Genomic DNA, 22,062 nt, shown 5'->3' with positions numbered 1-22,062 from the left:
ACAAGGAAAATGAATAATTTTTAGAAAAGTGCTTGACCACTGAAAAGGAGCCAGTTTTTTTTCTCCTCAGATGGCCTTTTACTTACCTCATGTGGTGAGACATTTTCTAGAAGACTTTCACTGACATCTAGTGGTCTGTACCTGTACTTACAGGCTTGAAACTGAAGACTGCAACAATTCACTGCATTTAGATGTTTTAGGTCATACTTCTTGCCTGCTAGTAGTACTGTAGGTTCTTTCTTTGTCACTTATTAAATTACAACTATATTTTCTTGTTCACTCAAGCAAAAAATGTTTAATTTAACCAGTAAAATATTTTTAAATGTAAGGCAACATCTTTAATCTTTGACTTGAATTGTTTCACTTTTTTCCCTTGTAACCTTTTATTGTTTTTATTATTTTCTCAAGTTTGTGTGTGCGTCATATAGTTTGACTTCTTTTATTTTTAATATAGTTTTTCATCTTGTCCTCCTCAAATTTCTCTTTTATTATTCATTGAATTTTTTTAAGCACTTTGTAACCTTTTAATCTGTACTCGATCACAGTAAAATTCTTTATGCACGCTACTTTAGACACTTGGGAAATACTATACTCGATAAACAATGCAGCAAATTAAGTCTGCCTTCCTGAGGACTAATTAGTCCTAAATTATCCAGTTTAGCTAGCCTTTGAGCCCATCTGATAAGCTTGTGCACACAGTTTGCTTAACACTTCCAATTTATTGATTGACCATGGGTACCTCTTGATATTTCAAGTGTCAATGCTAATCAATGTCAATCAGCTATACAGCTGCAGAACCAATACAACAACTGATAAATTACATTAAAAATACAACAAATAAAAAGAAACGCAAATCAAGGCAAGGAAAGTTAGTAATTTTGTTTCTGCAAGGAATTATTTAGAGTAACTGTTGTGTGTTTTTGGTCCTTGCAATAAAAAAAAATTACATAAATAAATGTAGTCCACGTACGTTACAGCAGACCATTCCTTCTCTTTTGTAATATCAAACCAAAAGTTATATTGTTTGAAGATAACACATATTGAACGTGCACAAACAATTTAATGAAAGGTTAGCTGTCATTAATTATTTCAAAGTGTGTTTCTTTGGTTTTGGCTGGTCATTTCCGTCATACCTAACGACATACCACCTAAATACAACTTTGCATGCTTGCCCCGTAGTGCACATCAGCCAATAAACACACACGCTAAGACTACAGTTGTGCGTGTTACGTCACAGCTTTGCGTACGTCACGTCGTCAACACTGCAGTCTCTCACTAGCAGCTGCAGTAGCAGAAGCACAGCACGCCCATCCAAACCTCTGTATCTCCAACCAGCTCATACAGAAGAAAAGGTAACGTTTTGAAACAGGACTCACGAAAGAAGAATATATTTGGCTCTGGATCAGTCTTTGCAATGCATGTGTACCAAATAAAGCCATGTAGTAATGCTCCAGAACAGCGTCGCGATAACGTGTGTTGTTTAGTGGAGAGGCCTACAAGAAATTGGTAATAAATGAGCAACTTATTAATTTAATGCGTTTAAAGTACAAACCTCATGATTTAAATCATTAACGGAACAACATGGCAGCCATCACCATCACCTGTTTAGCTCTGATGTCGCGTGTTGTCATTGCACGTGCCCCTGAGCTCACATGTAAATAACCTCATAAATTGGCTAGCTTACATGCTAATTTCACCGTTGCCTTTGTGTCGTAACAGTAGCTTTTATTTTCACTTGCAGAATGATATCCATGATGGCAGTTAATTAAAGCTTACATTATGAACTGGCTTTTTAACACAGTGCTCATGTTCATGAGAGCTGTCAGTTATCGCCTTAGTAAATTTGCGTTTATGGGTAATAAACTAATTTCACCTTATCTATGTATATCATAATGTGGCAGCTAAAAAAATCCGACGAAATAGTTGTTTCAACAGTAAAGACAAGAAGCCTTATGTTATTGTCAATGTGCTACAGCAAATAAATGCCTTATAATGCCTTGCAACACAAGGTATATGGCAATATTTACATCACCTCATCACTTAGCATCCTGCAAAACATTGTCTTCAACAAACAAAAGTAGAGTTACTAAAGGGTTCTGATCTCCATTCGTTTGCTTTCCAAACAATTGCATGCCTTGGCATGAGTCATTTCCTTATGGCATGCTCATGGAAACAGAGCCTGGTGATTCCAGTTCATCCTCACAGAGCCTTTAAGTGTTAACTGTCTAAATCTTAGAGTTGGATATGTTTTCATATACTTTCCTTGTTTGATTTTGGTGAAATAAATTCACATAAGCTGATATCCCTTTGTTTTTTTTTCTTCCACCCTCACAGGGACCAAGATGGCGGCTGCTTCTCCTGCATTGGACCCAGATCTAATGAGGGAGGTCCTTGAGTGCCCTATCTGCCTGGAGACCTACAACCAGGATCAGATGAGACCCAAACTCCTGCAGTGTGGCCACACAGTGTGCAGACAGTGTTTAGAGAAGCTGTTAGCAAACACTATCAACGGTGTGCGCTGCCCCTTCTGTAGCAAAGTCTCCCGTATGAGCAGCATCTCCCAGCTGGCAGATAATCTCACCGTGTTGAAGATCATAGATTGCACCACATCCTGCAGTGCTGCTGCTGCGGCCTTAATGTGCAGGTCCTGCTGTAACCGCCTGCCACGACAGTACTGCCATGACTGTGCCACTGTTCTCTGTGAGCTCTGCAAAGGGGAGGGCCATCTGCATGAAGGCCATTCAGTGGAGCCGATAAGGGTGGCTGCTGAGCAGCGGCGTAAAGAGCTAGGCGGGAAGCTGGCAGCTCTGCGTAATGTCATGGGGGAAATTCAGAAGAAGAAGACAGCTATTGAAAACATTTCCAAGTCATTGAAGTTGAAGTATCACTCAGTGCAGCAGGACTACACAACAACTGAGCTACGCCTTCAAGAGGAGCTCAAGAGGTCTCGGAGGATGTTTACTGCAGCCATGGCAGACGTGGAGAAGCTAAACGGTCAGGTCCTAGAGGAGCAGACCTATCTGCTCAACATCGCGGAGGTAAAAGTCGTATCTCGGTGTGACTATCTCACAATGCTGGTGAGGCAGAGTGATACGGCTTTGCTAAAAGATGACAGCGAAGGCTTTGATGATGAAGAGCTGGATCTGAGAAGCACATTGCCCACCATGTTCCAGCTGAAAGAGCCAGAGTTGGTCAGAACAGAGCACTCCAAGTTGATAGAAGTGGGCCATTTGAACACAAATACTTTCACTGCCAGCACTGATGATGAGGAGAGTGGGTTGGAGATCCCACTTGAGGCTGACGTGGAGAGTGTAGCAGGTGCTGTAGGGGGTGCAGGTGCTGCTCCTGTGGATCTTTACAGGGACATCGACATGGTCTCAGCTGTAGAGGACACAGCGTGTGGCTCACCAGGAAACTTTAAGTCAAAGTCCATGGATGCTGGCGGGGGATCACCTGGAGGAGCTGGAGCAAGTGCAGCCCCCCCTGTGTGCCAGTTTGTGAAGAAGATGGGCTGCAAGGGGACTCTGCCTGGCATGTTCAATTTACCTGTCAGCATTTGTGTAACACCACAGGGTGAGGTGCTCGTAGCTGACAGGGGAAACTACCGCATCCAGATCTTTAACCGCAAAGGTTTCCAGCGTGAAATCCGCCGTAATGCAAGCAGCATTGACAACTTTGTGCTGAGCTTCCTCGGTGCTGACCTGCCAAACTTAATCCCCTTATCCATAGCTGTGACTCCTCAAGGCTTGATCGGGGTCACTGACAATTATGATAACTCTGTGAAAGTCTACACGATGGATGGACACTGCGTGGCGTGTCATAAGAACCAGCTGATTAAGCCGTGGGGCATCACTGCGATGCCTTCAGGTCAGTTTGTAGTGTCTGATGTGGAAGGTGGGAAGCTGTGGTGCCTCGCAGTGGACCGCCATGTCGGGGTTGTGAGCTACAACCGATTATGCTCAGCTGTACGGCCGAAATTTGTAACATGTGATGCAGCTGGGACAGTCTACTTCACGCAGGGGCTGGCGCTTAACTTTGAGAAACGCCACAATGAGCCACACCTTGAGGGAGGCTTCTCTATCGGCTCGGTGGACACCGAGGGTCAGCTTGGGAAACAGCTCAGCCACTTCTTCTCCGAGACAGAGGACTTCCGCTGCATCACTGGCATGTGTGTGGACGCAAACGGGGATTTGCTTGTAACGGACAGCGGCAGGAAAGAAATCCTCCAGTTTCCCAAAGAAGGGGGATTCAAAGTTCTCATCCAGGAGGGGCTGACATGCCCAGTGGGGGTGGCCACCACCCACAAAGGACAGCTGCTGGTGCTAGATTGTTGGGACCACTGTGTCAAAGTCTACACATACATTCAAAGGAGGCACTCCTCCACATCGTAGGGGCACAACGCAGACTTAATGCACATGTGAGGTTTAGTAGGAATGTGTTGGGTGTGTGTGGACGCAAAATTAGTTAAGCACTGTTATCTATCACTGAAGTTTGGCCAATATTTCTATATTTCTCTCTTTAGCTTTTATTAGGTTGTTAAAAGAATGTTTGATGGGTTATAATTTAATACCTCAAATAAAAATCAGCGACTCCAGACCTTGTAAGATTTTAACACTTAAATATCTGGCAAAGAAGAAGAGACCGAAGAGAAGATGTCAAGCTTATGCAGGCACAAGCAACAGATGCATGGCTTTTTGCAGGAAGCTGAAAACAAACATGCATTTATACACACAGTTAATCAAACCAAGGCTTCTGGCCTGTGAAGCACTTTATTGATGACTCAGCACTGTGTTGGGTTGTAGTAGCACACACTAACATTTTTGTTGCTGAACGCAGCTGGCAGCTTTAAAGATTCCTGTGCAGTTCACAAACAGGAAATCAGTAACTAAGTATCAGCATTCAGGGAGAGTTAAGTGTCGGATTTTAGGAAAAAGAGTGAACAGATTTTCTCGCTTGGATTCTTAAGTTTCTTTTTTGTTTTCCTTTGTTTTGGTCTTTAATTTAAGAAATCTTTTTTTCTTTTTTTTTTTTTTTTACAGACCAGTGAATACAGCACGCCGTCCCCAATGTGTATGTATTATCTAAAATTGTTGCAAGCAGATTGGGCTGTATGACAAACAGGAATCTGTTGATGCCCCAGCCATTTAACTTTCCAAAGTGTAGCAGGCTCCCCTATTAGTTGTGTTCCCTCCACACCCTTGGTTGCAGTCATTGTTGGGCAAAGGCATTCTGGGTATAGCTTACCAGGCTAACAGCTGGATGGGCTAAAGTGTTAGGAGAATTAGGAAACCAAGTGACAGAGGATAAAACAAAAGTGACCAGAGACCCATGAGGAGGACTTTTCTTTTTTGTAACTTTTTTGGTTTCAAAGCATTTGACATGCATACATAAAATACTTCCAAACAGACAACATCACTCATCTTATTTACACAGTTTCTTCTTGTGCATCACTGGGCACTCCTTCACCGTTTCACTTTTGCGCAACATCACAATCCCAAATCTAACAACTGTGACGCCAAACCTTTGACAAATTTAACGATCACGTGTTTTTGATCAGTGAACAAAATATGTGCCCAGTAGAGGAGCGGTGTCTTCTATTTGAAGGTTTTTTGTTTCCTTATTCTCCGCTACACTTCAGCCTTAGTCAGTTGTTTTATCTGTACTAAAGCTCAGAAGCTATACTCAGTGTTCCTTTGTTAATGGTAATCTAACAATTGTTGCAACCATGAGTGAGGAGGGACAGCAGTAGAAAGGGGAGCTGAGAAATAAGAACTGCAGGAAACTTTGGACGGTGTGCTGTGTGCACTGGTCTACTGCAGGGCACTAGATTTCAGCATGATATTTTTTACACTTCCCTGCTCACCATGTACATCAGCCTCACCCTGAGTGGAGACTGAATCACATTTGGAAGCTCGGATAAGTCTGAAAAGTTAGAGTTCTCTGTGTCTGTACGTGCATTCAACCTCCTCCACATGATCTTCCACAAGGAGGCTGCTGTAAGATGAAATTCTTCTGATTCTTTCCACCTACTATTCAAGCTCCCCTGCTCCGTCTTATAGTCTCGCAACAATTTCAAGCCTGCACATCCCCTGTAGCTCCCTCAGTCGTGCGTAATTGTGTCGATTATGAAACCGGGTGGGAAAGTTCTGAGGTTACGGATGATCTTGTAATTGGACTGCTTGTGGAATGTCAAGGCTGCGCGTTTTTTATCCCCTGAGGAAGTAGACACAGAAAACCTTTTCTTCAGAAACAATCTATACAACTTAATAGCTGCAACACCAAGATATTATTGAGCTGACACCTACAGATTGAAGAATGTTTACAATAAGTTTCTTCTTATGCTTTTCTTTCCTTATTGCTAGCTCGTGGTTACACAAGCTTTTGAGATTTGTTGGATTCATCCTGAGATGTTGGTGCTACATCGCTTTGTCTCCCTCAGGTTTTAGTTCTCTAGGGTTGAAATAATGGTAAAAACAACAGCCATATGAAAAGTTTTGCTAGGTAGTAGTGTAATTTACCTTTTAATTCACTTATATGCTTGCATGTGTTTAGTATAATTTCCTTTTACTGAATTGTAAGTCTTTACAAAGCATTAAAAAGACAATGCTTCCAGGTAAAGTCACAATAAAAGACACTTTTAACTGAGTTGTTTAGTGGCCTAAATATGGGGAATCAAGTTAATCATTGAAACCCGCTTGTTGATAGTGTATGTAAGATAGTCTATGTGTGTAAAGTGATAAATAGTAAATAAATAAGCGTATCTTCCAGTCCAAGAGCATTCTGACTCAGTTTCAGCCTTAAATAATTTCACAAAGCTGACCTTAACTCTGCACCTGGAGCCCTAACCAACAGCAAAACGCAAATATACATATCTGATAATCAAAGTGTATCATAAGTAATGTGTTTTCAAAGTTTCTACTGCGTTTTTCAGTCATTCTTGTGCTTTATTTTTCATTAACATGTTTTTTTTGTTTTTTGTTTTGAGTCACGTTGTATCTTAACATTAAACTAATAGACCTAAAGTGAAACTAGACTCGGCTGCATGTCAACCTCGCCTTTAAAACTGTTATTTTCTCAGTGTCTCTCTATTCAAGTAGTCATTAACTGGAGAATATTCAATCTAACAGTGACAGAAAATGCCAGAAATATAAGTGTCCTTGTGTCCGTGTGCTGAACCTCAGAGTGTCTCACTTTATGTTTATCCTTTTCCAGATTGATTTACACTGTTGAATAATAATGACAATAATAATGCAATACTGTACACCCATGACCCACTCTCCCATGTGTTTGAGGTGTTGTGTCCTTTCAGAGGCTGTGAATTTTCAAACATGTTTTGAACACATTAGAGTCATCTCTGTGTAGTTACATTCATGTTTGTATTGTTGATAATCTGAGTGCAATAAAGATTTATAAAAGAATTCAAAGGTCAGATTCAGTTTTCTCTTGCTAATACCAAGTAAAAAAATAAAATCAAAATATCTTCCTTGTAACTCTCCATACCTTACTTAGTCAAAATTAAATTATCAGTAATCAGAACTTTAAAGAGGGGGTATTAAGCTCACTGTTTAGGTCCATATTAACCCTCTAATAGCTCTGCTGTAGCTTGACATGATTTACAGCTAAAACTATCCTCACCTTTTATGTTAAAACAGTGTGCTACTGTCTCTTTAACCCCCCTCAAAAAACTATGGGAGCCTCCTCCACTGTTGAAAAGAAAAAATTGCCAGGAGATTTACCAACTGATTAAGACACATGCTGCAACAACTAAAATGTGTTTAAGTCTTTTTTTTTTAAGTTTAAAGAATATCTTTATCCTGGAAAAAGCACTACATTTTCCAGACAGTCTTCACAGCCCCTTTAACCCGACAAATTCTTTAATCCGTCATGTTTTTGAAACAAGAATAAATAATGTCTTAACATGGGGCGCAGATGGCCTAGGGGTCTAGGCTGCTCCCAGTGAGGTTTGCCTTAGAGTAGGAGGCCCAGGTGCAAATCCAGCCTGTGGCCTCTTTCCTGCTCTGTCCACTGTCTGATTAAAGGCTTCAAAAAAATTCCAGAAAATGAATTAGAAAAAGATTCATGCCTACACTTGGCACAGGCAGCGTATCAGATTGTGTAGAACACGTAAAATTAAGGTCAACTTGGGATCTGCACAAATCACACTGCAAAACTGAAATCTGAAGAAACTGAAATTGAAATCTAATTTCTATTGAAAATTGTCTTTTTTGACTTCATATAAGCCACAGCCACCATACAAATCCAGAAAAGACATGTCTAATTTGAAGATGGAAATAAAAGTGATGCTTGCATATTGAAAATAAATCCAGTTAGCTTCTTGTATTGAGACATTATTTTTTATCATAATTGTTATATATTTTTATTTTTTATTTTTTCAAGCCTTTAAACAGACAGTGAATAGGGCTGTGGACTAAGTAGAAAACAGAGAGAGAATGTGGGATAACATACGGAAACAGGCCACTCGCTAGAGGGTGAGCCTCAAGGAGAGTGACCTAGACCACAAGGCCATATTTGCCCTGACATAAAACCTTTTATCTTCACATTTTTTTCCCTCAAAAAACAAAACAAAAACAAAAAAAGGGCATTACACTGCCTCTTTAAGGGAATATAGAAAATATAACTTTTAACTTTAAGGGGTGTGGATTAATAGCACTGTAGTTTCACTTCTATTTGATTTTATTTTTTATAAACTACTTTTACCTGAATCAAACATTTCAGAACTCCATGGAAATAAAACAATAATCCTTCATGTGTGAAATATATTAACCAAAGTATCTTAAAGCATGTTTTCTTTTTACACATATATGAAGTTCAACCTAAGTAGTCTATTTTAAAAGTCTTCTGGACAGGAGTTAAGTGTTTGATCTTGGCACTCCTTGACCCCAAATCTCTTCTTTTTTCCAACAAGATAAACAAATATTTGACAGTAATTATTTGACAAGTCAATCATTCTTTTTGGGATGTTGAATAAACAGGATTAACGAACCCAGAGCAAATGAAAAATGGCTCCGAGACGATTTTGGGGATGCTATTAAAAGTCACGCTGATAATTAATTACCATCATGCAGCTTATGCTGTGTTTTAACTGGGAGAAAAATATGGTGAGGGTTTAGTTTAATGTTTACAACAAACTGCTTGATTTGACATTGACAACTTTATGTTGTCCTGATTACACAACACAGAAGCCCCATTAATCTTAGAGTTACAGTTATTTCCTGATCAAAAAAACTTTTTCTGATGTGTTCATTTTCTGTTTTTGGTAGATTGCCCACCCCCATCTTTTAATCCATCCCTCTAACATAGAGCGGTTTTGGCTCTCCTGTCTGTCCGTCTGTCTGTCTGCCTGTTTGCCTGTCTGTCTGTCTGTCAGCAGGCTTACCTTTCTGGTACTGCAGCCAGAGCTGCTGCTGAGCCTTCTTGCTGGGGAAGTAGATGCTGCAGCTGAGCTCGGAGCCGTACAGGGCTTCAGACACATAGTGGCTGCCATACTGCTGGAGGAAAGCCAGCAGCTCCTCACGTGTGCTCTCTGCTGACAGCGTCTTCAGGACCTTGGAAAAGCCTGGCAGGGGAAGAAAGAGATGGAGAGGAAGTAAGTTTGTATCCAGAGGGATTGGAAGGTATCAAGAATTCTGTTTATATAGGAAGTTACACAGTATTATTTTACATAGTCACTTCATTGGTCTCACTGTGTATAAAAGTTCATTCTAATTGGTCTAAAACCTTTTTACACTGTATCATTACAGTTTAAATATGTGTTAACAGCATTGGTGTAAGAAGACAGAAGTACACAGAAATGTCAGCGTAAAGATTCCTACAGAAGTATTGTTTCTTGGAGGCTGATATTTTGACAGTGAATGGAAATGTTCCCTATATTAAGTTGTCTCCAACCAGAACTGATTGTTGAATCAAAGGTAGCCTTTTCAGCTACATTAATGCATACATTTTACATCAATAAAGTTATCTTTAAATCAAAACTTTGATTCAATTGTTCATGTCATGACTGGTTGCCAGACAGTAAGCCCACTGGGGTGAGACAAAACCCCAAACCTTTACATCGGAGTCCTGCTCAGCCTGTCATAATTTTTAATTTGCATAACCACCCATTCACTATATACTTATGCAACAAGTGTTTTTCAAAGCATAATAAAAAAGAAAAACATTGAATATCTGTAAGATCAGAACAAATAAATGAGAAAATAAAACATGAATGTGCAAGTCACTGGTAAATATAATGAAAATTTATAACAAAAGGGGGCGTCAGTTTGGCCTAATGTGTCCCATGTATAGAGGTGGATAGAGGAACTAGAAATGGACCATGACTTTTAGAGCAGCATATTCATTACTGTTATACAAGTTGGGGTGTTGGGGTGTGGATGTAGCCTAGTACCGTATTTTCTGCACTATAAAGCGCTTCGGAATATAGGGCGCACCTTCAATGACTGGCCTATTTGAAAACTGTTTTCATACATAGGGCGCACCACATGATAAGGCGCATAGAATAGAAGCTACAGTCGTGGCTGGGGTTGCGTTATGCATCCACTAGATGGAGCTGCGCTTAAGGGAATGTCAACAAAACAGTCAGATAAGTCAGTCAAACACAGACTACATCCACACGGACCGGCACATTTTTCTATCAGAATTTTTTTCGGTGCCGTTTTCAAAAAAAGTGCGCTGTAAAGACGAAGCAGTTTCTGCTGTCAACTAAAGCCGTTTCCAGAGATCAGTTCACATGCCAGACCTTTGGGGGTGCTGTGTTGCTTTAACAATAAACAAGAGAAGAAGCCTGGGCCAGCCTGTGAGCTAACGTTAGCACTTACTGGAATTCCTCTTTACCAGTTCTCACCGCTATTACTTTGTCAACTACTACGGTAGCCATGATTGATCAATATTGATCCATATATAAGGCGCATCGGATTATAAGGTGCACTGTCGGCTTTTGAGAAAATTGAAGGCTTTTAGGTGCGCCTTATAGCGTGGAAAATACGGTAATCAATATTGATCCATATATAAGGCGCATCGGATTATAAGGCACACTGTCGGCTTTTGAGAAAATTTAAGGCTTTTAGGTGCGCCAAATAAGTTTAGCCCCCTAGTGGCCTCTTTCCTGTTTGTCACTTTCCACTCTCACCCTTTCCTGTTCCTGCTCTATCCACTGATTTGTCCTCTCTAATAACACCCCCATTATTAAAAACATTATCTCATTAGAAAAATTATGTTTTTTTTATAATTTGTATTGCAAGCTGGTTGCAATGCAGTATTTTCTCCCAGATGGTGGCTGTAGTGTGTCCTAAAGCTGTCACATGACTGGACAAGAAGGAACCGCATGCAACAACAGTCCCTGGAAATATGAGTGAGGAAAATGTGAGGGTCACCCTCTGTGAAATAATTTTGGCACTAACCTGTGGATAAGGTGATGGAGCTGAGTTTGACTTTGTACAGATTGCTGCGCACCCTCCACTGTTGAACCATAGGATATCCCACTGCTTCACTGAACTGTGCATCACCTGCAAGAAACAGAACATCAGGGGAAAGAAAACGAGGAAAAAAGAAAGAAAACAAACATCAACAAATTATATCACTAATATTCATAAAGAGCAGCTGAAATTCAAAACTAATGAAACCATAAATAAAATCCATCATTTCATTCCAGCACTTTATTGCAGATTTACTCGTATTGGTTTTTCGCTTTAACATCGTTTGTTATCAGAGCCCATATCCCAGCTGGTGCCCGATCAATGGCAGATATATAGTGCAACTTGAACTCCAATTGAATTGCTGACATTAGAAGAGGGAGCCAATCTCGCCTTCCTCTGCAATTCAATTACCAAACTTTCACACCAGTTTAGAACTAAAGCTGCAGAAGTGAAAAGCAAAGGGGAAAAAGTGCTTACAGGAACCTTGATCCTGTGCCTTTGTGAAGTGTTTTACACCTGAGACGCTCATGTGCTGTGAAAAAGGGCAATTTATTCTGTGTGTGTGTGTGTGTGTGTGTGTGCGTGTGTGTGTGTGTGTGTGTGTGTGTGTGTGTGTGTGTGTGTGTGTGTGTGTGTGTGTGTGTGTGTGTGTGTGTCTGTGTGTGTCTGTGTGTGTGTCTGTGTGTCCAATTCAGGTGAAAGCGGAACCCAAGTAGAAATCTCCGGGGTCAATGTGGACTGAATGCCAATTTAACTAATGGAGGGATTAGGGAGCAGAGGTGGAGGTGTGGGTTTTTAAGCCAAATGTCTAAGTGACTCTGCCCCCCCTCAAGATGAAGAGGAAGAGTGCAGAAAAAAAGGATAAAAGGATGAAACAGAAGGTTGAGTGTTTGAGTTTACAAGGTCCAGTGCTTGTGTAAGTGTGTGGGCATGTTGATGCATAAACTCTAGTATCACAGCACAGCAGCACAGAAAAAAAACTCTACACGCCTATTTGACAAGGTCAGATGTATTAATAAAAAACGATCTGATTCCATTTATCTTTCCCTATACTTCAAACAAATCTGAGCCTGATTCCAGCGTCATAAAATAGCTTGTTGTTATAAAATTGTTAGAGTGTGACACGTTTGGCCTTTGCTACCACTTGAAACTAAAACTTAAATTTTGGTTTCCCGCTTCAACTGTTTCCTTCAGTTTACTGTATTCTTTATAATATCTGCAAACTCCACAAAATGAATAGATAAATGAAAAAAAAAATCACAAAACCTCACCCGTTAGAAGCTGTAGATTGGGCAAAGGCTCAGACAACACTCCTCGACACTGTTCTTCCACCGGTAAAGGAATGACCATGAGACCATCTGCCAGCTGAGGAAAGTCCTTAATGAAGTTGTTGTCCCTGAGAAAGAAAAAGAGACAGACAGACAGACGGAAAGTCAGAGGACAAAAGTTGGATGGAATGTCTGCTAAAGGAAAGAGACAGTAAGACAGGAACAAACAAAAAGAAAATCAAAGATTGAGGAGGGAAAAAACATACAGACCAAAATGGAGACAGAAATAAAGACAGACCAAGAGATAATAAAATAATGATAGACGGAGAGAAAGAAAGGAAGTTTAAAAAAAAAAACAATGACAGAGGGAAAAAAGGAGAATAAAGGATATAAAAATGGCAGAAAAAAAAAAAACAATGAAATAATGAAACAAAAACAGAAGAAAGGGAAGGAAATGTGAAGAAAATGGCAAAAACTAAAAAGGAAGGAAAAAAGCAAAAATAAATGAATCATTTAAAAATAAAACAGAAAGAGAAAAAAGAGAAAGAAAAAACAAAATGAAGAATAAAAATAAGTGAAAGAAATAAAACAAGGAGAGAATTAATAAAAATGAAAAAGACAGAAGAGGAATAAAAGAGAGAGCAGCATAAAGAAAGGATGACAGATTGAAACAAATAGAATAAAGGGGAAAAGAGAATAGATTGAAAAATGAAAGACAGACAGAAAAAAGGGAGATTTTATGAAAGAACTAAATAACAAAGTAAGACCAAAGGAGTCAAAGAAATAAAGTCAGAAAGAAAAAAAAAAGAACATCTTAGAATGTGAGAAATTCCCATGATTTTGCAGCAACTCTTCAGGACAAAACAGCAACCACCTCTTCTTTATCTTAAGTCTGTGTTTAACAGTCAGGGTACTCCATGAAACCAACCCTACAACACTCCTGATCAACATCTACAATCATGACATGTACCAGCGCTCCATCCAGACACTGCTCTGCTGAATCATTCAGGGACGGGGATTTGGAGGTTTCGCTGCTTTCTGTTCTGCAGTTCTTCAGTAATGATGTTTTCCAGGTGAACCTTCCTCCTGTCCTTCACCGGTTACAGTGGTTGTCGGGCTGAAAGGTGCTGATGGATGCTGATAGAGCAATGTAATTTCATAACTGTATAACACTGAAACTTGCTGTGTTGGGAGAATATTTAAACTCTTCCAGAATAATTCATGAAATCAAGTGTGTTTCCTAAGCTCGCAGTAGTATCGGATCAATACATGCTCTGGTTCAATCCCAGATAGAACTGCTGATACAGATACAGGCTCTATTCTTATTACTGCTCTTTCAACAGATCATAACTGAAAGTCAGCCACCATTAAAACAACTCCTCAGTTAACCAACATAGACTGAAACACCTGCAAAGCTGTCCCCAGCCTTTAAACGGTCTTGTCTGGTTCAGTCAGCGACATAATCATGAGGATACTGCTGACTTGACTATTGTCCAGAAGACTGTCACTAACACTCTCCAGAAGGAGGATGAGCCACAAAAGGTCAGTGCAAGAGAAGCGGGCTGTTCACAAAGTGACATATTCAAGTAGATTACTAGAGAGTTGAGAGGAAGGAGAGGAATGTAGAAAATGATGCACAGGCACCTGCCCACACTGCCAAAATTTTAAGATCAAAGCAACCTGGGATGCTATAAAACCTCAATAGTGACACCAGCAGATCGGAACCAAGCACAGAGTGCATATTTATGAACGTACTTTTCAGAAAGCCAACACAAAAAAAAATAAAATAAAAAAATACTGCCCTCACTCAATATTCTTATTTTTCCCTCCTTTACTCTTTACCTCCGCCAAGGAGCTTGTGTTTTTGGGAGTTTGTCTGTCTGTTGATCTGTGAATAACATAACTCAAAAAGTAACAAACAGATCTTGATAAAATTGTCAGGAAATATTCAAAAGGTAATAAGAAAGAAGTGATTAAATTTTGGAGGTGGTCTGGATCACCGTCTGGATCCAGGATTTTTGTAAAGGATTCTTTATCATTGTACATCCAAGACAAGGTCACCACAATTTCTGACAGATGTAAAAGTACAATTCAGATCCTGGCAATATTCTGGATACTAAGATCTGGAATATGAAATATGTACTGGGTCATCATAATTTTCAACACTGTCAAGTAAGAAATTATCGTACAAACCTGCAACTAACTCCAAATTGTAGCAGACAGTCTCCTGAAAGGGAGTATAACATTAAAGTAGGACTGAAGTGTTGAGTGACAATCACAATATGCTTGGCGCTCTCTGAGTGCTTTTCTGGTTAGACACTGAATAAAAAGAAATAAAAGAATTCATTCTGTGAGTATTGATCCAGAAAATGTATAACTTTTTTTTTGACTCATTGTAATAAAATAGCTTTTCCTCAATACTTTTTTTTGGGGGGATGAGCATGTAAATAATAAAATAGCCCCTCAATATAGAAGAAGATGTATTACGTGTGACAACAAGACAAAGAAAAGACTATTGGCTTTACAAATTATTCCATTTCCTTTCTTCATCTATATCTGTCCTTTGGTTATATCAGAGTGGACGAATCATCTGCAAAGGCAACGGCAACAGCCCTCCTACAAGTGGTATTTTAAGCTCGGTTTTTATTCTGAAGATGTGTCGTCCTGTTGAACCAAATCCAGTTCATTTCCTGTCCAAAAGATGAGCTGTCTCGCTGCATCCCCAGAGCATGGCAAGCAGCAGCGATTCCCATAATCCACTTTTATGGGCCCAAGTCTCAAAGCACAGACCTTGTGCTGTAGAAACTCAGGAGAGAGTGTGTGTGTGTGTGTTTGAGAGGGGTGGGTGGCTTCTTCATATCAATTTTTCATCCAGTTCCTCTCTCTACCTCTCCCTCCTTTTTTTTCCATCTCTGCGTTCACTTCCGCTAACCACAAAGCCTGTTAGAAGCAATCACAGCGTTAGTGTTACAATGGATGTCTGGAAGGATTGACTCAAGGGCAGAGGATGAGAGGGGGAAAAAGAAAGAGAGAGAAGGTGCTGTAAAAAAGATTACCGTGGCTTATGCTCACAGAAAACATATTGATTGCTAAATTAAATCACCCAGCCTCACGCTGAGATTGAGAGAACCTTAGGAGGCGTGCAGACCAGGACGATATGTAGCTTTATGGATTTTCAACCTGAGATGTGGACTGTCCTTGACACGCTGCAGTGAGTTCTCTTCTTGAACCACTCTCCTCACAACATCCACTGGCATTCTTGGGTTGAAAACGTACAATGTAAGAGGTGAATGTTTCTCGGTTTACTGCAGTGTGGCTCTAAAAACAACTGGCTCTGTTGGGTAAAAGTATAAAGATCAGTGCCTGAGGTCTTAAATGGATCTGAACTCACATAAAATCATTAAACGCCCTTAACCTTCTTCATCATCTTCCCCTCTCTCTTCTCCTGAGGGACATATATCTGAGGCGAGCTTGTGAAATCTGTTGTTCTTGGGTTTGTTGGTGAACTGCAGATTCAGAGCAGACAGCGTCAGTCTGGAAGATTTCTGTTAATGTGCTTTTCGTGAGGCTTTTCTCTCTCTGACTCTGTGCGGCAGCGAGGAAGCTTGAAGCATCTATTTTACCGACAGCTCATTAAAGACGGGGACATTTATCTGTGCCGCTACAACCCCAACATACCAATGTGGTTAAAACAGACAAGCCACTGACTTGTCTTTTGAGACTGATAAGTTTGTTCTAACTAGAATGGTAAGGGTATAAATTAGCTGCTAATCGGCTAAGGCTAACTTATCTCGCCTTGACACATGTACTGGCTTTGACTTGCTGAGAGAAATTGATCAGCCATGTGGAAAAAAAACAAAAACAAAGTGTTCAGACATGCTGTTGTTATTCCCCTTTAACCAACATGTATTCACTGACAGGCCTTCTCAATCAGAAGACATTTTGACGTGTCACAACAGTACAAGTGCGTCAAGTGAATAATACTATCACAGAATAAATTCCAGGCCCCAGAAGTTGTAATATTTGCTTAATTTAAAGGGATGGTTCTGTTTTGGAGTGTTAGGTATTTGAAGTTACAGTAGTGAGAATATTACAGCCAAATCACACCAGATCCTTCTCCAGTCAGTCACAGCACTAGATCTGTTTCAATTAAAGTTAATGTGTTGAATCAAAAGCTTCACTCTGTTGCGCTGCATCCCAGCTCCAGCAGGTTGGAGGTAACCTTGCAGAGCAGATGGACCTGCCTGATTCAGTTTCTGAAATCCTGCAGATCCATCTTGTCAGGCTCCAATGACCAACGATTTCACTCTGCTAAATTCTGATTGGCCCAATCAGGGAAGAGAGGCGGGAGAGGCAGGAGCAGCATAAGTGATGAGAAGACATGACGTCAGCAGACTTTCGTACTTGTCAGTGTTCCTTTGATTCTTAAGTTGACTTTACAACGGCAGCAGTCTTCTAACGCCATTATCACAGCTGTTTCTCGTGTACCTGTAGTTGCTCGTCTATTGTCTCTCAGAAGTGGCAAACATAAGCTACGTCATACCCTGGCTTGATGCGGATTGGTCTGTGGTGAGTGTGTCAATCAGAACGGTCGTCCAATCACCAGATCAGATTTGTGCTGGATGCTGGAAGTACCGTACATCAATTTGCACAGAACTGATCAAGTAGGACTAGGGTTGCTAACTGTCCCGTAATAGCCGGGACATCACGTATTTGAGCCAAAAGAGGCGCATCCCGAACGGGACGTTGTTTGTCCCGGCCACAAAGGTAAAAGCAAGTTGCATACATTTTTTCTCTCTGTGCGCCATGCATTGTGTGTCTGGCTGCCTGCCATGGCCGCGCTAACGGTCGTGTGACCCAGTCCCAGTGCGTGCGCGCTGGACTAGGCTCCCCCCGCCGCTGTGCTGCGTAGCGAGAAACTATTTCAGATCTTAGTATCCAGAATATTGCCAGGATCTGATTGTACTTTTACATCTGTCAGAAATGATAGTGACCTTGTCTTGTATTGTTTTGCAAAGCAATCTGACCATTTATGGTGGAGTTAAATACACATGTGGTGAAAACAGCCCAACATCTCGCAATGATAAAGAATCCTTTACAAAATCCTGGATCCAGACAGTGATCCAAACCACCTTCAAAATTACTTGTCTTTGCATTTTGAACATTTCCTGAAAATTTTCTCAAGATCCTTTTGTTACTTTTCGTGTTATGTTGCTCACAGACAAACAGACAGACTCTCCCCAAAATACAATCTCCTTGGCAGAGGTAACAAAACAAAACAAACAAAAAAGAACCCACCATAAACTGTACATAAATTAAGTGCAATAAAGACTAAAAAGGACACCTGGCTGAATTTTGTTGAACTGAGCTTCAAACTGTTTTTTATAGGTGCAACTAACATATTCAGCTCTTCTGCCCACAAATGCATATTTCTTAGTTTATCCATTTAAAAAGGACATAAACATGTAACATTCATTCATTTATTCATTCGTTCATTTCTACTGCTTCTCTTGTCAAGGGTCGCACGTGGCTGGATCCTGTTCCAGCTGTCTTTGGGCGAGAGATGTAGTGTATCCTGGACTGGTCGCCAGTCAATCACAGTAACCTGTTAACCCACGGAACCCAGCGGTTGTAAACATGCAACAGTATAAAATTTATTACTAAGAATTGCTACAACAAAGGAAAATAATCTACCAGGCGCAAATTTCCTAAGTTTTCCTGCTAAGTGTATTTCAAAAGCTTTAAACAGGATTTCATGAACCAAACCGAAATTATGACCAGATATCTTCCCCTAACTTGTTTTCTGTTAAAACACCTGGTCTACAGGCTCACCGCACTTAACAACCTCCCCAACACCAGACCACACGTGAGCGCAGACTTGCAGGGAAACTTGTGTACACACTCATGTTTCATTCAGCACCCGTGTGTGTTCATTAAGGTTGTTGGACACTGGGCTCCCTCCTGGCCAAACAGCACTTCTATCCCACTCGTGGCAAACTCCTTTCATTTGAATGAGTCTCCAAAACACAAGCTTTACGAATCATATCTGGTGGGATGAATACAAATATCCAAGACCAGTTCATGCATATATATTAAAGCTCTCAGTGTTGTTTTTCTCTCATGCGCTGTGTCTCTGCTCGTCTCTTGTGTGCTCTGTTCCAATTCAAACATAGTAAAGATACATTTGATTGTTATAGTGTACTGAAACTCAGGTCTCTGATGCAAATAGTTTTGTTTTTCTTTGGTATTTCACAGCCAGGTTTCGGTAGCAGTATTTCTTCAGATTTGAACAACCATTCACTGTTTGTTTGTTTGTCTTGTCTCCAGCGGTAACCTCTTCTTTTATGCTTTCTGCATTCCATATTCCTTCCATCTCCTCTCCACTAGCCCCCCAGCTACACCTTCCTGCTCTTCCTAAATCATATGCTGCTTGGTGATATGTGCAGATAAGAGCTATCTACAAGTCAATTTAGATAAATATTTCCCTCCTGTGTGTGTGTATACTGTATCTCTATCTGGATAGGCACAGGGTCCTATGAGTCACTTAGCTACAGACGCCTGATTGTGTGTAAGAACAGGTGTCCGGGCGTATGTCTGAGTGAGTATCTGCGTTTGTGACTGTGTAACTGATATTGAGTGGTACTTATCTAAACAGTGGCTCAGATAATTGGCTCTAGTGCTGTATCGTCTGTGTGGAAACCTCATCCCTACATCGCAGCACTGATAAGACTCACTAAGCTGTACTCAACCTGTCTTTAACACTGACTCATCACAGCAATAGCACAGACTGAGGTTGCTCTTCAGTAGCAGCCAGCATTGGACAATCTTATCACATCTAGAATCTACTGTTATACTGTCTGTATCAAGGCATGATACACACCAAATGTGAGTCAACAAGTCCTCCAAAAAACGTATGGTCTTGTTTAGAAACCTTTTAATCCACACTGACTCAAGTTGTATGCAGACGATGTGATTGTCTTCCAGACACTCGTAAACTGCAAGTTTTAAATGTCACTCAAAAACTCCAGTAAATGTTTTTAAAACTGTACAGGGAAGCCAACCCATTGCTTAAGGAAACAAGTGGTATGTGTGCCTCTATTTTTTAACAGATGCATGAACTTCCTGTATTCTAACAACTATGAAATGGAAATTGTAAGCCAAGAAGCTGCCTCTGTGGACTGAAACAAGCAGAAATTATGTTTGAGGGTGATAAGAAAAAAATACTTTTTTGTAGAGTTTGGCATGACAGTTATGCACAAAAAAATTCAAGCATCTAGCTCAAAGTAGACATGCTGACTACCCCTAGGGGACGCTGTGGAGCACGTAGACACAAAAACACTGGATTCATAACTTTTTCGCTATTACTGAATTTTGTGTAAAATTTTGCAAGTTTTGGAACACACTAAAGCACAGGCAAAAGAATAATAATCCTTAGAGTTTCACACTGCTAAACACTGCTATCTCATCAAGTGTTTTTGTCTTATCTAACTAAAAATGGTCATATTATACCCGATATTAGTCACATTCAACTTACCAGTCCAGGAAAATGTCTTGTTTCCAGTTATATAAAGACAAAAAATGAGGTCTGAATTGCTTGTAACAAGTAAAAAAAATTCTGCCAATGGAACAAGAAAAATTTGCTTGAAACCAGAACGTCTGATTAAAAGTAACTTTTCTCTTGTTCCATTGGCAGTTTTTTTAAACTTGTTCCAAGCAATTCAGACCTTATTTCTTTACTTTAAATAACTTGAAATAAGACTTTTTTTTCTGGACTGGTCAGGTGAATGTGGCCCATATTAAGTTTAAAAAATTATTTTTTTTACTGAAAGTAAGACAAAAACAATTGATGTGATTGCAGTCTTTTGCAGTGCAGGAGGCTTTTTTTTTTCGGATTTTTAGACCCCCCCCCCCCCCCCCCCCCCCAAGTGCTCACAGGCTCCCTTAGTTAAAGGTTGCAGTGTTAGCTTGGTCATCTTGAGCAACAAATGTTTTTTTGGGTACAAGTTTTTTACCACTTGTTTTCATTTTATCTCATTTTCCTTGATGATTTTATCCTGATGTAAGTTAGCAACAAAAAAAAAAAAAAAAAAAAAAAAAAAAAAAAAAAACACAAGCAGCCACACCAGTGATGTCTGCCTTGATGTCTCTATTACTGTTAATACTTCTTTGGTCTTAGCATCCTAGTTCCGTGATCATTTTAGGCACATTTAGTAAGACTGTCTGTCCAGATGCCCCTGTAACTGCCAGTGCATTTAGGGACAGTCATAAAGGCACAGCACAGTCCTTTTATAGTGTTTCCATAGCCTTTCTATAGCCTTTTTTATTTGAAGCCAGAAATTAAAAATAGGGCTATAGAAGCCACAGAAAGAGTATTCTTTTAACTTGGAGAGAGGAACATTCTTCTATTGCATCCCTTTTGTCTGTGTGTGATGACCTTTTCTTTGCTTTAGTAGATCAGCCGTGACAGCGCAGCAGCTTTACATTGGTAGGAGAGTGTAGAATAAATTATTCAACTAAGACATTACATCAAAAAAGTGTAAAGAAAATTAAATTTTATAGATTTACACATTTGGTCAAACCTTAATACCAATTTCTAATTGGCTATGTGAATGGACTGAGGGAGAAAGTTTTCACTAAAAGGAAAAAAAAAGTTAAAAAGTATTTTCTCCACAACTAAACTAAAACTATAAAGGTCAAAAAAGATCAAAATGTGACTTAAACCAAGACTAAATCTAATATAGCTTCCAGGATTATCTCTGGTTTGAGTCAAGGTTTGAGAAATTGAGGTCAGTAAACAGGATCCTGATGCTCAATGTGTCGAAAAAGAGTCAATATTTGTAAGCGTTGAACCTTGTAAACATAATCATGAGACACAGTTGCTCGCATCGAGGAGCAAATATTTTTCTCCATCCAAACATCAGTGCATGACTTTTTAATCAACGTGCTCTATTTGAACGGTCCACTCAAATGATCCAGCAATGAACCGCATCCTGACACATCCTGATGACAACTTACAGAATTCAGCTGGAAGAGCAGAAGTTACGATACAGCGAGTGAGTGTGTGAAATTGAAGAGTCTGCACTTTCTGTAATGATGAGTAAATAACTGTCTGAATGGAAGAGAGAGACAGGGGAAGGAATAGGTACAGTCTTCACCACTAGAGGCTGCTCTTTCTCTGTGCCAAAGGAGCAGCTAATGGAAACAGGATTAGTCAAGGGGCATCAGTGTTTCTGTGTGTTTTTTGTTACTGCACTTTATGCACAGACTGCAGGGCTCTCTTGTTTTTGCTCTGTCAGACTCAAAGGGAAAAAAAATACATTCCTTTTTTTGGCATGTGGGACTGTACACTGTGTATTAAGCAC

The 22,062-nt window shown here is 40.1% G+C and overlaps 2 protein-coding genes across 2 annotated transcripts in view; one reads left to right on the top strand and one right to left on the bottom strand.

Moving 5' to 3' along the window:
• The window catches only part of astn2 (astrotactin 2), a 401,766-nt gene that overhangs the window by 64,354 nt on the left and 315,350 nt on the right, over positions 1-22,062 (bottom strand). Inside the window, exons 14-16 of the mRNA XM_074689759.1 lie at positions 12,704-12,828; positions 11,418-11,522; positions 9,398-9,577 (exon numbers count right to left, since the gene is read on the bottom strand). Of these exons, the coding sequence (XP_074545860.1) occupies positions 9,398-9,577; positions 11,418-11,522; positions 12,704-12,828 (410 nt within the window). The remainder of the gene's footprint in view (positions 1-9,397; positions 9,578-11,417; positions 11,523-12,703; positions 12,829-22,062) is intronic.
• Positions 1,237-7,410, top strand: trim32 (tripartite motif containing 32). The gene is made up of 2 exons (XM_074689760.1): positions 1,237-1,352; positions 2,335-7,410. The coding sequence occupies exon 2, from the start codon at positions 2,343-2,345 to the stop codon at positions 4,389-4,391; it is 2,049 nt and encodes a 682-aa protein (XP_074545861.1). The 5' UTR covers positions 1,237-1,352; positions 2,335-2,342; the 3' UTR covers positions 4,392-7,410.

The sequence above is a fragment of the Halichoeres trimaculatus genome, unplaced genomic scaffold, assembly GCF_033239565.1.
Source record: "Halichoeres trimaculatus isolate MK-OKI-2021-1 unplaced genomic scaffold, fHalTri1.1 fHalTri1_scaffold_16, whole genome shotgun sequence".
NCBI lineage: Eukaryota > Metazoa > Chordata > Actinopteri > Labriformes > Labridae > Halichoeres > Halichoeres trimaculatus.
Note: the sequence above shows the minus strand (reverse complement) of the source record. Positions and strands in the feature narration are given on the sequence as shown.

Coding starts and splice junctions, on each gene's coding strand:
- trim32 (XM_074689760.1), top strand. CDS start 2,343: ATGGCGGCTGCTTCTCCTGCATTGGACCCAGATCTAATGAGGGAGGTC.